Source organism: Notolepis coatsorum (assembly GCF_963971535.1).
Source record: "Notolepis coatsorum genome assembly, chromosome: 16".
NCBI classification, from domain to species: domain Eukaryota; kingdom Metazoa; phylum Chordata; class Actinopteri; order Aulopiformes; family Paralepididae; genus Notolepis; species Notolepis coatsorum.
In genome coordinates, this window is record NC_140180.1 from 20225695 (window position 1) to 20238186 (window position 12492).

Consider the following 12492-nt stretch of genomic DNA (forward strand, 5'->3'; position numbering starts at 1 on the left):
ACCTTTGCAGAAACAGCCATGGTTGCAATACATAAGGAAACCCTACCCACCCTGGAAGACCGCATGCGGTACAGCTCTCAGGCCCGTAGCCAGACCGACATTTTCTACTGCGGACAACATCCCAAATAATGCGAGAGCTCTCTCTGGGGCCTCGCTTCATTTACGATACCGTATGATATTGCGATCCCCCTTTTTTTTTTTATCCACTTTTTCTCCAATTTTCTATATTTTTCTCCCATCCCAATTTCGTATCATCCAATTCAACCCTCCCCTGTCACGGACGCTGTTTCTTGCCTCCCACAAGCCGGCTGCAATGTGGACTAAGTCATACATAGCACAAGTCCCCTCCGGTACTTGAGGTAACAGCAGTCGCATCTTTTCACCTGCGCAGCTCGATCTCTGTGGCGAGGAGTAACGTGTGGGAGGCTGACGCTGCCCCCGACACTTCCTGATTCTACTGCGCAGGCGCACCAACCGACCTGTAGGAGTCGCTGTCCACAACGCCCAATCCCCACCCATCAGTTTCCCACCCCCTAATACGGCCAATGTGTATTAGTACGGACGACCAGCTAAACTGAAAGCAAATGTGGAGCGCTGGGCTCGAACCGACGAGCCCAGCGTCTCCAGCATTTCGTGGCGAGCGCCTTGCCCACTACGCCACGTAGCCGCCCTTGATATTGCGATCCTTTTCAATTGTGAGACTATGTTGTGCGTCAACAGTGAGCCGAGTGTATCGTATCATTCATGTCCATATCCTCGCCGAGATCAAGGAGTCACTGAGGGTTGTCCTCGGTTGGGTCGACTGCAGTTATGATCATGACAGTGTAGTCATAGAAGTAAAGGAGGTTTGTACTTAGGGCTGGAAAGTACACAGAATATGAAGGTATACCGTCATGGTTCCATGCAAAGGTATGGATTTTTACTATACCGTCGTCCATGAAAGAAATATAAATATAATAAAGGTATATATAGTATCTATACACATACTGTATATTTTTAAGTTAATCAAAAAAGAGTCCTTGTAGCAGTATTAAACGTAAAAGAAAATAGACCATTTTGAATTAAATATGACATGACTGATTGTCTTGTCTGTATGTCTGTTTGTAACATGGTTGTCCTATGTTTATCTTTTTTCGTAACGCAGTATTGTGTGTTCCAACACAAGATAAATGTCTGTATCAACAGACAATAAAGGACTATCTTATCTTATTACAAGATAAAGACATAAAAAAATATGTTGTATCACATTGTAATTTGTACCGGAAAGCTATACCGTCAAAATTCAGAAAGATATTGTGATATGATATTTTGGGCATATACATATATCTGTTCTCAAATAAGAAGTCTGATTTATTAGACGGACATTTCCACCCATCTGGCCTTGGTCATCGGTGTCGATGAAGCCCTGATGGGTGAAAAGTCTGTCTAACAAATCTGGGGTTTTATCTGCAAAGAGAAAAGCGAGTGTTGGCCTTCTCTACTTCTAGATATAATAAGTACACTAGGTGTGCAAGGCCTGCTCCAATTCATCTATCCATGACTGTCAAAACATCCACATAAATCATCTTCCAGTACTTCAAAGTGCTTGTATATTAGCCCACTGGCTGATGATCTGTCAGCAGCGTTTCTTCCCCATCCGAGCAACTCATAACCTATAACCCAGGAAATTAAAGGAACTTCAAACAGAAACCCCCGGTTTTACAGGGGGTGCATTTTTCCATGGTTGTTTTTTTTGGTTCAGGCAACAACAACAACTCCCAAACCACAAAATGTGTGGCTATAAAAACACGTTTGCAACAGTCGGCACCTGACAAATGTCTTAAATAAAGGCTAGGGTCATGAATCAAACAGCTAGCACCTGATGATTATAAGACCTGCGCTGGCAACTAGAGGGCCAACATTACCCCTGCCTGCCTGACGGAGCAGTTTCTCCACCCGACTGTTATCCGCACCATAGTTATCCTGCATACACAACAGGTTTCATAAACCCCTCTCATGTGTCAACTGAGGCAACAAGAATTATGGTGAGCTGAATCAGTGCATGTTGTTTGACAGTAAAAAAATTTTTTAAATAAAACTTCTCAAACATCTGGTATAGTGAGTCAATACCAAGCCAGGCCCAGCGTGTTGGTGTGTCAACAAACACGACAGAACTCCTCGATATACTAGCATGTGAGCAGGAAGAACAAATACATTATCTCAGCTCTCTCGTGGCTGTGCTTCTCATACAACGTTAGAAGATCACACTTCCCTTAAAGGAACACGCCAACATGTTGGGAAATTAGCTTACCATCTTCTCCAGAGAGAGAGACAAGAAGATATAGATACCAGTTTCCTCTCTGTGCGTTCAGTTGAAAGCTATCTGGCTGCATGTTAGCCTAGCTTAGCACAATGAATGGAAGCGGACATGGCCGGTTCCTTCGGGAGAGGTGTTAGTTGGACAATGCCTATAGGCTAACCGGCCATGTCCGCTTCCATTTCATTGTGCTGAGCTAGGCTAACATGCAGCCAGATAGCTTTCTACTGAACACACGGAGAGGAAACTGGTATCTATCTTCTTGACTCTCTCTGGAGAAGACGATAAGCTAATTTCCCAAAATGTTGGCGTGTTCTTTTAAGCACGGATCTTAGTAAAGACAAATACATGTGCAAGCTCTTGCGACCGTCTGACGGGGAAACTGATGTATAATCGTATAGGAAAGATGGTTATCTGATCATTAACACGCATAACTTGACAGTTGTTAATGTTCCTTTCCAATGTGGTGTTCAGTAGGCCTACAGAGAAATTATTGAGGTTATGGGAATAGCACAAAACAGGACCACAAGGCCCTGCAGAGCGGCACGGCCGGCTGGACATTCCACTGGAGGAAAACCCCCCGACCTGCGGGACATCTCTGGCAGCCGGTGCAGGGACTAAGACCAAAAGCATCATAAAGGATACCAGTCGTCCCAACAATGGACTCTTCTCTCTACTGAGGTCAGGCAATCGCTACTGCGGCATTAAAGGAAAACGCCAACATTTGGGGAAATTAGCTTACTGTCTTCTCCAGAGATAGACAAGAAGATAGATACCAGTTTCCTCTCTGTGCGTTCAGTAGAAAGCTATCTGGCTGCGATGAATGGAAGTGGACATGACCGGTTAGCCTAGGCATTGTCCAACTAACATCTCTCCCGAAGGCTAACCGGTCATGTCCGCTTCCATTCATTGTGCTAAGCTACTGAACTACTTTTCGACATTTAAAAATGTTTTACTGTATATTTTTGGCTGTATATTTTAGAATGTATATACATATTTCAGAATGTATATCCCTGACTGTATTTTTATTGTTATTTTAGATTTTTGACTATACCTAAATGTTTATTGGTGAGCGATCTGTAGTGTTGAATTTCCCTCAGGATCAATAAAGTACTTCTCTTCTCTTCTAAATATGAAAACAAGCACTACTCACTGACTGCATCTCAGAATGTATATCCCTGACTGTATTTGTATTCTTATTTTAGATTGTTGACTACCTAAATGTTTATTGTGAGTGATCTGTAGTGTTGAATTTCCCTCTGGATCAATAAAGTACTTCTCTTCTATTCTATCCTAAATATGAAAACAAGCACTACTCACTGACTGCATCATATACCCATATTCCTTTGCACAATCACTCATTTATACATCTACTGCTTTACTGTTTTCTTACACATGTTACGCATTGTACATTTAAGGGCATTTAAGAGTTTTATTTAGTCTATGAAGTATATTGAGTTCTTTATTGCTATTGAGGCTCATTGAGATTTTCATTGAGGTGGCTCTTTTCTTTGATGTGTAGATGCGTAAACCTAAAAGCAAGCACAGAGCAAAATTATTATTGTTTATTAAAATCTAACTTAACCCTTTCACTACCAAAGGGTTAAGCCTTTCACAGCGACAATACAGAAGGTCACTGCCACACGACAAAGGGTTAACCCTTTCACAACCACACTACAGAAGCCGTCTGTAGTGTGGTAGTGAAAGGTTAACCTTCTGTAGTGTGGTAGTGAAAGGATGAATCTAGCTGTCTTGGCCACATAGTAAATTGGTAATCATGGCCTGCGATGTCAATGTCTTGCCCGTCAAATGTCTCCAACAAGCAGATATTCCCTTTCTATCCCAAAACGAGCCCAAAGGTAGGCCTTCTAAACCCTGCAAATAATGTGGGTCAACGGCTCCAATTGGACCTTATCCTGAAATAAATAGGCTGAAATAATTTCGGTCACTCGTTTTAATGGCTTCACACACTGGCCCGGCAATTAAGGAGCACAACAAACCACAACATCGTCTCTGGGCCATCATGCTGAGAACGTATTAGGGGCACAGCCCAGATTGACCAGTGAGTGACTGAGCCTCTTGCCCTCACGTGTTTCCAAAAATAGCTTGTGTGTGTGTGTGTGTGTGTGTGTGTGTGTGTGTGTGTGTGTGTGTGTGTGTGTGTGTGTGTGTGTGTGTGTGTGTGTGTGTGTGTGTGTGTGTGTGTGTGTGTGTGTGTGTGTGTGTGTGTGTGTGTGTGTGTGTGTGTGTGTGTGTGTGTGTGTGTGTGTGTGTGTGTGTGTGTGTGTGTGTGTGTGTGTGTGTGAGAGAGAGCGGGGTCTGTTGTGGAGAGTTGCCACTTGCCCTTGAGGCAGGAGAAGATGTGTCCATGCTCTGACCGCCTGGCCAGTGATTACAGCTTTGCACAAAGATAAAGCATGTCAGATGCAATCACCGCACGGACACACTGCCCAGTGACATCATGCTCCACGCTAGCGACTGCCAGAGAGAGCTGTGGAGAGGGGAGTAAACAGACCCTGGACCCTACACATGCTCTGAGCACACAGAGCAGGCCTATAAGATGGGCAATGATGTCAACCCTTTTCCCATAGAAGGGCTATGGGAAAAAATGGGGGTGAGCCAAGCAGCGGTGGCCTCCTTTTCACCCTCCTCAGGCTAGAATGGGAAGTTAATGACTCTCACATCATAGGCCACACATCCTTTTGAACCTCTTTAGACATGTCAATCAGGTGGAGTGGATGGGGGGGGGGGGGGGGGGGGCATGGGTCTGTTTTCTCGCCTTTATTTTTGCCTATATTTGCAAAGTAAGAATGAACATTGCAGTGACATTGTGAGATGTTGGATAATATCCTTTACAAATATATATATATATGCCTTCTGGCAAACAGTTGTGGCAAACGTCTGATGAGTTTGCAAACTTTTCAGTTTTAGGCTACGGCTTCATCTGCTCATAGGCCTTATCACTGATAAACAAAGGGGGGGGGGGGGATTTTTGAGTCAGGTCAACCAAGTGCTCAGAGTATCATGTTGACCTGTAGCACATAAAACACCAAACCACAAATCATTTACATTTACATTTACATTTAGTCATTTAGCTGACGCTTTTATCCAAAGCGACTTACAAGTTCTGTACGACAAGTCATCAGGAAGGGTACAACTCTATCAGCTGAGTAACAATGTTCATCAAAGTGTTGCGTGTTACAGTGTAGGTTAGTTTATTAGGACAAGTGCATGACAGTAAAGTTAGTTGGGGTTAGATCCCCCCCCCCCCCCATTATTTCAGATAATGGTTGAAGAAGTGCGTCTTTAGTCGACGGCGAAAGATTGGACGGGATTCGGCTGTCCTAACTGGGGTGGGTAGTTCATTCCACCATTGTGGGGCAAGGACTGAGAATAGGCGGCTTCTCTTTGATGACCCTCCCGGAGCTCGGATAGGAATGGGTCTGAGACGGCCAGAAGATGCAGAGCGTATGGGGTCTTGAGGGTGTGTAGTTAGAGACCATTGACCGGAGGTAGGCGGGAGCGGTTCCCTTTGCCGCACGGTATGCTAGGTCGAGGGCCTTGAAGCGGATACGTGCAGCAATGGGGAGCCAGTGCAGGTCCCTAAGAAGTGGGGTGACATGGGCCGACTTCGGTAGGTTTGAGATCAGGCGGGCCGCTGGGGCGGATCCTTCTGACGTTGCTCAGGAGGAATCTGCAGGTTCTGGTTGTCGCTGCGATGTGAGCAGAGAAGTTCAACTGGTCGTCGAGGACAACACCAAGGTTCTTGGCGGTCGGGGACGCGGTCACAGCTGCATTCTCGACTGTGATGGAAAGGTCTGTCAGGGGGGAGGATTTGGCCGGCAGGTGAAGCAATTCTGTTTTGCTTAGGTTCAGTTTGAGGTGGTTGGTCGTCATCCAGGCGGAGATTTCGGACAGACAGCTCAGAGACGTGGATATGTGAGGGAGGGAAGGAGAGGAAGAGTTGAGTATCATCGGCATAACAATGATATGAGAAGCCATGAGATGTGATAATGTTACCCAGTGATTTAGTGTAGAGGGAGAAGAGAAGGGGTCCTAGGCCCTTCACAAGGCAGAAGACCTATTGTCAAGTTTCAAGTTCAAGTTTCTTTATTAGTTGTCATACAGAAGTACAGAATACTTTTATACAAACTGCTTCTTTCTGTTACGCTCCAGTCAACTGCACTGCAGAGGGAATCTGTGTAAATCAGATACAGAATAGGCTGTATACTGATATTGGCTGGAGTTTGAGTCAAGTCACTGAATTTGCCCTTGTTAATTAAAATCCCAGATGCAAGCCCAAATCATTTTCAAAGGCTCTGGAGGATGTCCCTGTAAAATTCTGTCTCAAGTCATAGGTTTGTGGAGGCCGCCCCCTGTTGGAGAGTATGATGCTTAGCCTACATGTTACACACACCAGCCACTGAAGTACCCCTTGCCCATGTTCCATCATGTCTTCATAATTTTACAAAACCAATGTGCTTAGTCTCCAAACAATGTGTCTTTGTTTGTGTAGTGGTTGAATATGATGAATTGAAAATGGGGGACCCTGATGTAAACAAGTCGAAAGTCTTTCTCTGGTCTGCATCCCCTTAACAATTGTATGTATTGAGCTGTACTGTACTGTACCCATTCTGCAATCTGTTAATAAACTTTTCAATCAATCAATCAAAACCCCTTGTCCTTTCTCTAACACCTGTCTGACCTTTATAAGTCAGTCCTCCCTGCTTCCTCAGGGGGAGCTCAGTCGATCATCAGATCATAATATAGATGTGTGTAGGGCATCGTCTCTTTCTCTCTGTGTATGTGAGTGTGAGAGAGAGACCCTGGACCCATTAGAATGTCCAAATGGTACCACTCCTCTCCACTCCCAGAACATTAAGATGCTGCTGCTGCTGGCTGCATCTTTCTGGAAGATGATTTACCGCAGTGAATCTACCCACTGCACCAATATGTATCCATCCGCACAGCATTACTCTGCGATATATAGGGTTTTGCGAAAGCCACACATGTTACCAATTAACAGAAAACGGCTCCATTTACACCAATAAAATATACAATGTTTCTATATTCCGAGCAAATATTTCCCATTAATAACGGCGTGGATCTATTTTCTGTCCAAGAACCACCTCGCCATTTTATGCTCCGCGGCCCGCGCCGCCGCTTTGTTGTGAACAGAGCCTCCATGATCATAGCGCGTCGTGTGTGAACTCGTTATATATTTACACATTTAATAGTCGTTGTTGTCGGTAGAAACAACACGTTATATGACCGTCTTTCGCTAAAGAGACAGGCGAACTAATGACCTGTTTGGTTTATTAACGATATATATATATATATGGTTCTGGTTACCGAACGAATCCAATATTATAGTGCAGTAGTGTGTGTGGCGGTCCTCGCTTTGGGTTGTTAGCTCGCTGGCTATAAGCTACTAGCTAACGTTAGCTTTGTGTTAGCTCGCTGGCTAAGAAGCTACTAGCTAACGTTAGCTTTGTGTTAGCTCGCTGGCTATAAGCTACTAGCTAACGTTAGCTTTGTGTTAGCTCGCTGGCTATAAGCTACTAGCTAACGTTAGCTTTGTTGGGTCAAAAAAAAAACTTGTTTCCCACCTGAATTGGAATTTCACCAAACCAACACACTGACGACCACCGTGCAAGACTCGAAGACCGAGGAGATGGCGAGCTCAGTGGGAAACGTGGCTGATAGCACAGGTAAGCTGGTGTATTTAATACATAGCTGTAGCTAAGTTACTAGTTAATAACGTGGAGGCTAAGTCAGTGGCTAACGTTGGGTAGTAACATGGAGGCTTGCATGCATGCAGCTCTGTAGCACACCACGTTAGGTTTTGATTGATTGATTGAACATTTTATTAACAGATTGCAGAATGGGTACAATACAGTACGGCTCAATAAGGGGATGCAGACCAGAGAAAGACTTTAGTCTTGTTTACATCAGGGTCCCCCATTTTCAATTCATCATAACATAACATGACATACAGACAGTACTGCTACATCTAGTTCTAGACATTTATGACATACCAGATTTACAAATACAGTACTGTTTGTGACTATTCCAGGTATACTATTTACATATATAGATAACGAACGTGCAATGTATTATTATTATTATTATTATTATTATTATTATTATTATTATTATTATATAGCCACTAGCTAGCGTCATTGATTGATTGAAAACTTTATTAACAGATTGCAGAATGGGTACAATACAGTACAGCTCAATACACACAACAATCACTCAATCACACACGGGGAGGGACAGAAGGGAAAGGTTAAATCGACTTGATAAATGTTACTCGTCTTCATTACTTAGACTAGAGAGCCATGTGATCGCCTGCAGCAATCATATATTTATCTTTTGACCACGTTTATTTCATTCAGAACATTTCGCATGCTCCTTCCTGAGCATGGTGGTGGGCGGTTAGCCCAACCTCGATAATATAAGCTCATCAAGTACATAGCGACCATTTTACCTCAAATCTTATGACCTAATTCATGTTTGCATTAAAAACTCAAATGCCAGGTAGGTAAGTGAAAGCTCAAACGTAGTCTTTACTATCTTTTAACCTAGGATCTCATACAAAATAGACCTCTTCTTAACCCCAAATCCACACTAAAACAGAATGCATACTACTAGTGAGTCACATGATTGTCTTTCATAACCAAGATCAAAAAAACTGTCATCAAGACCTGACACAACATAGTATGGCAGCACTATGGGTGGGAATCTCTGGCCACCTTATGATTCAGAGGAATACGGTGCGATGATAACACGATTATGCATCGATAATCTTGATGCATCCTTTTCGTGATCAATTATTTTATTACATTTTTGTTTGCATAATTAGCTGAAAGCAAGAGGAACACACACACACTTATGCATATGATATACCTCACTATGATGGTTATATTTTGCAAATAATAATCTGAGTTCCTTTTTAAATTTGTTCCATTTGTGAATTGATTCAGAATCGCCCACATCCGCATCACGATGCATCTAAGAATCACATTTTCCCCCCACCCCTAGACGGTACCCATGGTGACATTTCAGTGGTTTGGGTTACATGCCCTGCTTCAGAACTGCTACTCTACAACATATATTTTTTGGTGGAGGATCTGAAACAAACATTGAATTAAAATGAGTCTTTAATTCATTGTCAATGACGCTGCCCTGGGAAGTGTCACTTTATGGCATTTGAGTCGTCCAGATTTGAACTTTGGCAGAGAGTTGTTCATGTGAGTGTCACAAATATTGATCAAACCATCCCAAGATTATTTAAGTAGCCATAACAAGAGTTATGGGGGAGTACTTCCCTTCCTATATCAAATTCCTAAACTTGAGCTAGACTTTTGTCTTGAGTCCGATTGAAGTTGCTGTTGCACATGTAGACAAAACAACTGCCAAAATAAGGGAAGCACTTGTGTAAAAAAAGAGAGCTGCAGACAGAGTAGACCTATATCAAAAACGGCAGTCTCCCTCCTCGGCTTGTGTTGGTGCTCCAGAACTCTGGGTCGTGTGACACATTTCTCTTGGTCCACAGAACCACTCTTGACAGCAGGGGTAAAATGCCAGTGAATAAAGAGCCAATTCTGACTGATCATCTTCATGCTGTTTCTGTCCTGATGGGGAATGCTCTCTTAAGGATGTACAATGCTCCCGCCCACAAGACACGATTGGTCACCAGACCATGAGCATGAAACGGCGTAGCCATTGGCCGTATTATTCGGCAAATTGCAAGACTGCTGCTCAACACTTGCAAGAGATTCAGGATGAAAGAGCCTAACGCAGCATTTTTAACAGCTGTTAACGGAACACCAAATTACATTAGAGCATTTCTCACTGGGAAATTGCGCCACATCTCCAGTGAGAGCTTGAACCGCTTGCGCAATTGATGGCAAGTTATATTGAAGTTGTTTCGGCAAACAGCCTCTCCGTAGACAAACATTTACCGTCGGCATTTCCTTAAGTGGTTACTTACTACCACGCTGGCATTGTTATCTGTCGAAATCTGCTGGCCTTTAAATCAAGGACACCATTACTTTATCATTCATATTTTTTTTTTGTCTTGTCATCTTCTCCCATCATCTCTAACATGTTGTTTCCCCCCCCCTCCTTGGGTTGTGTTGGTGCTCCAGAACCGACAAAACGTATTCTTTCCTTCCAAGGGTTGGCTGAGCTGGCTCACCGGGAGTACCAGTCGGGGGATTTTGAGGCGGCAGAGCGCCATTGCATGCAGCTGTGGAGACAAGAGCCTGACAACACAGGCGTGCTGCTGCTGCTGTCCTCCATCCACTTCCAGTGCCGAAGGCTCGACAGGTGAGGTGGGGGGAGGGAGAGAAGGAGCCCCCAAAGAGCACACTGTTCCACACTGGAGTGTGCCGGAGCACAGAGAATACTGGGCCCCACTGTGGTTTTTTTGCACTGCACACAGCTCTCTGGTGGTGTGAGGAATCGGATGGTGATCAATCCGACTTGCTGGGACTTTCCGCCCGTCTCTTCTGTCTTGTTTCTCCTGTCCCCCGGTGTCTCTTCTCCCCCTTCTCCACAGGTCTTATGGTGATGGGGTTTGGGTTTGGTCTCACTTTCCTTTTATGTGTCTTTTGTGTACAAATCAAGGGGTCGCCTGTTCACTGGGGCACCGATCAGGGCTCTGTCCCATTCCCGTTTGCACACGCAGATACACCACATACGCACACAGTGGGCCAGTGACTTTGGTGGTATGTGCTATTGCACAGATGTGTGTCCCGTTCCCGTTTGCACATGCACGCACAGTACAAATATACATTTATAAAAAAAAAAAAAACTCTACTTGAAATATTTTCACTGTGCTCCTAAATATTTTTGTGTGCTCCTAAATTTCTTTGTGTGCTCCTAAATTTTTTCATTTAGGAGCACATGTGAGTCCAGTAGATCTTGTTCTTTTCTGCTTGTTTAATTACAGAGAAGTGGGAAAAAATCTCAAACCCTGCCCTCCTTTCCATCAAGAAAAGAGGGCACGGTTTGCGATAGGTTAATTAACGCCAGTCACCAGCCAAATGTTGGTAATTTTTTTCAGTGGCCCCCCTATCCGTTCTGGCCCTACAGGTCTGCTCACTTCAGCACCCTGGCCATCAAGCAGAACCCCATGCTGGCCGAGGCCTACTCCAACCTAGGAAACGTATACAAGGAGCGCGGGCAGCTGCAGGAGGCCATAGAACACTACCGCCACGCCCTGAGGCTGAAGCCGGACTTCATCGATGGATACATCAACCTGGCGGCGGCTCTGGTGGCGGCGGGGGACATGGAGGGCGCCGTGCAGGCCTACGTCTCCGCCCTGCAGTATAACCCTGTGAGTGAGCGGGCGGCACGCCACAGCCCACAGGCGCTTCACGTTTAGCCCTTTCACTACCACACTACCAAAGGGTTAACCCTTTCACTGCGACAATACAGAAGGTTAACCCTTTCACTGCCACAGTACAGAATGTTAACCCTTTCACTACCACACTACAGACAGTTAACCGTAGTGAAAGGGTTAACGGCCCCATGAAATCAAAATGGATGTTCTTTTATCACATAATGTCTTGCACTGATTCATCCTGCACACAGGGGTGTGTTTTTTGCATTTTTTGCATCCAATGAATGACATTTACAACACATTGTAACTAAGCTAGCACTCGGCCTCTTTAACTAAATTGAACAAATGTTCAATGTTAGCTTGCTACCTAATGTTGTGTAACATTGCTAACGTACATTGCTAACATTTGCTTGCTAGCTAATGGGTCGAACCGTAATGTGCATTCAGCGCTATTGGCTACTGTAAACGCTATCCATGACAAGTCCCTCCCTAGCTGTGTTTACAGGAAACGTATAAAATGTGAAATCAAATAGCATCCTGCTAGCCATTTCTTGAGGACTTTTAAGACCATACCACCGGCAGACGGAACGGTCAAGTAACTGGCTTCATCAGAGCTGTTTTTAATGTGGCACCGTTTCTCTCTTCTTCTTCAGGATCTTTATTGTGTTCGCAGCGACTTGGGCAACTTGCTCAAAGCCCTCGGGCGTCTGGAAGAGGCAAAGGTATGTCTTGACGGGACCACGTTTGCACAGCTGTTTGCTTTTTATAATTTTTTTTAAAATATTTGTTAGATTTTGTTTAGTTTCTTTTTATTTAGAAGTATTTGTTTTTAGTATCCCCG

General features: G+C 44.2%; 1 protein-coding gene across 4 annotated transcripts in view; it reads left to right on the top strand.

The window, feature by feature from the left end:
• The first annotated feature begins 7477 nt into the window (after positions 1–7477).
• The window catches only part of LOC311243166 (UDP-N-acetylglucosamine--peptide N-acetylglucosaminyltransferase 110 kDa subunit), a 42627-nt gene continuing 37612 nt past the window's right edge, over positions 7478–12492 (top strand). For 2 of the 4 annotated variants that reach the window (XM_084332280.1, XM_084332281.1), the window contains exons 1-4: positions 7478–8007; positions 10453–10633; positions 11402–11645; positions 12305–12373. In XM_084332280.1, the coding sequence (XP_084188406.1) occupies positions 7971–8007; positions 10453–10633; positions 11402–11645; positions 12305–12373 (531 nt within the window). In that variant the 5' untranslated portion in view covers positions 7478–7970. The remainder of the gene's footprint in view (positions 8008–10452; positions 10634–11401; positions 11646–12304; positions 12374–12492) is intronic. The other 2 variants (XM_084332282.1, XM_084332283.1) reach the window with 1 other exon arrangement.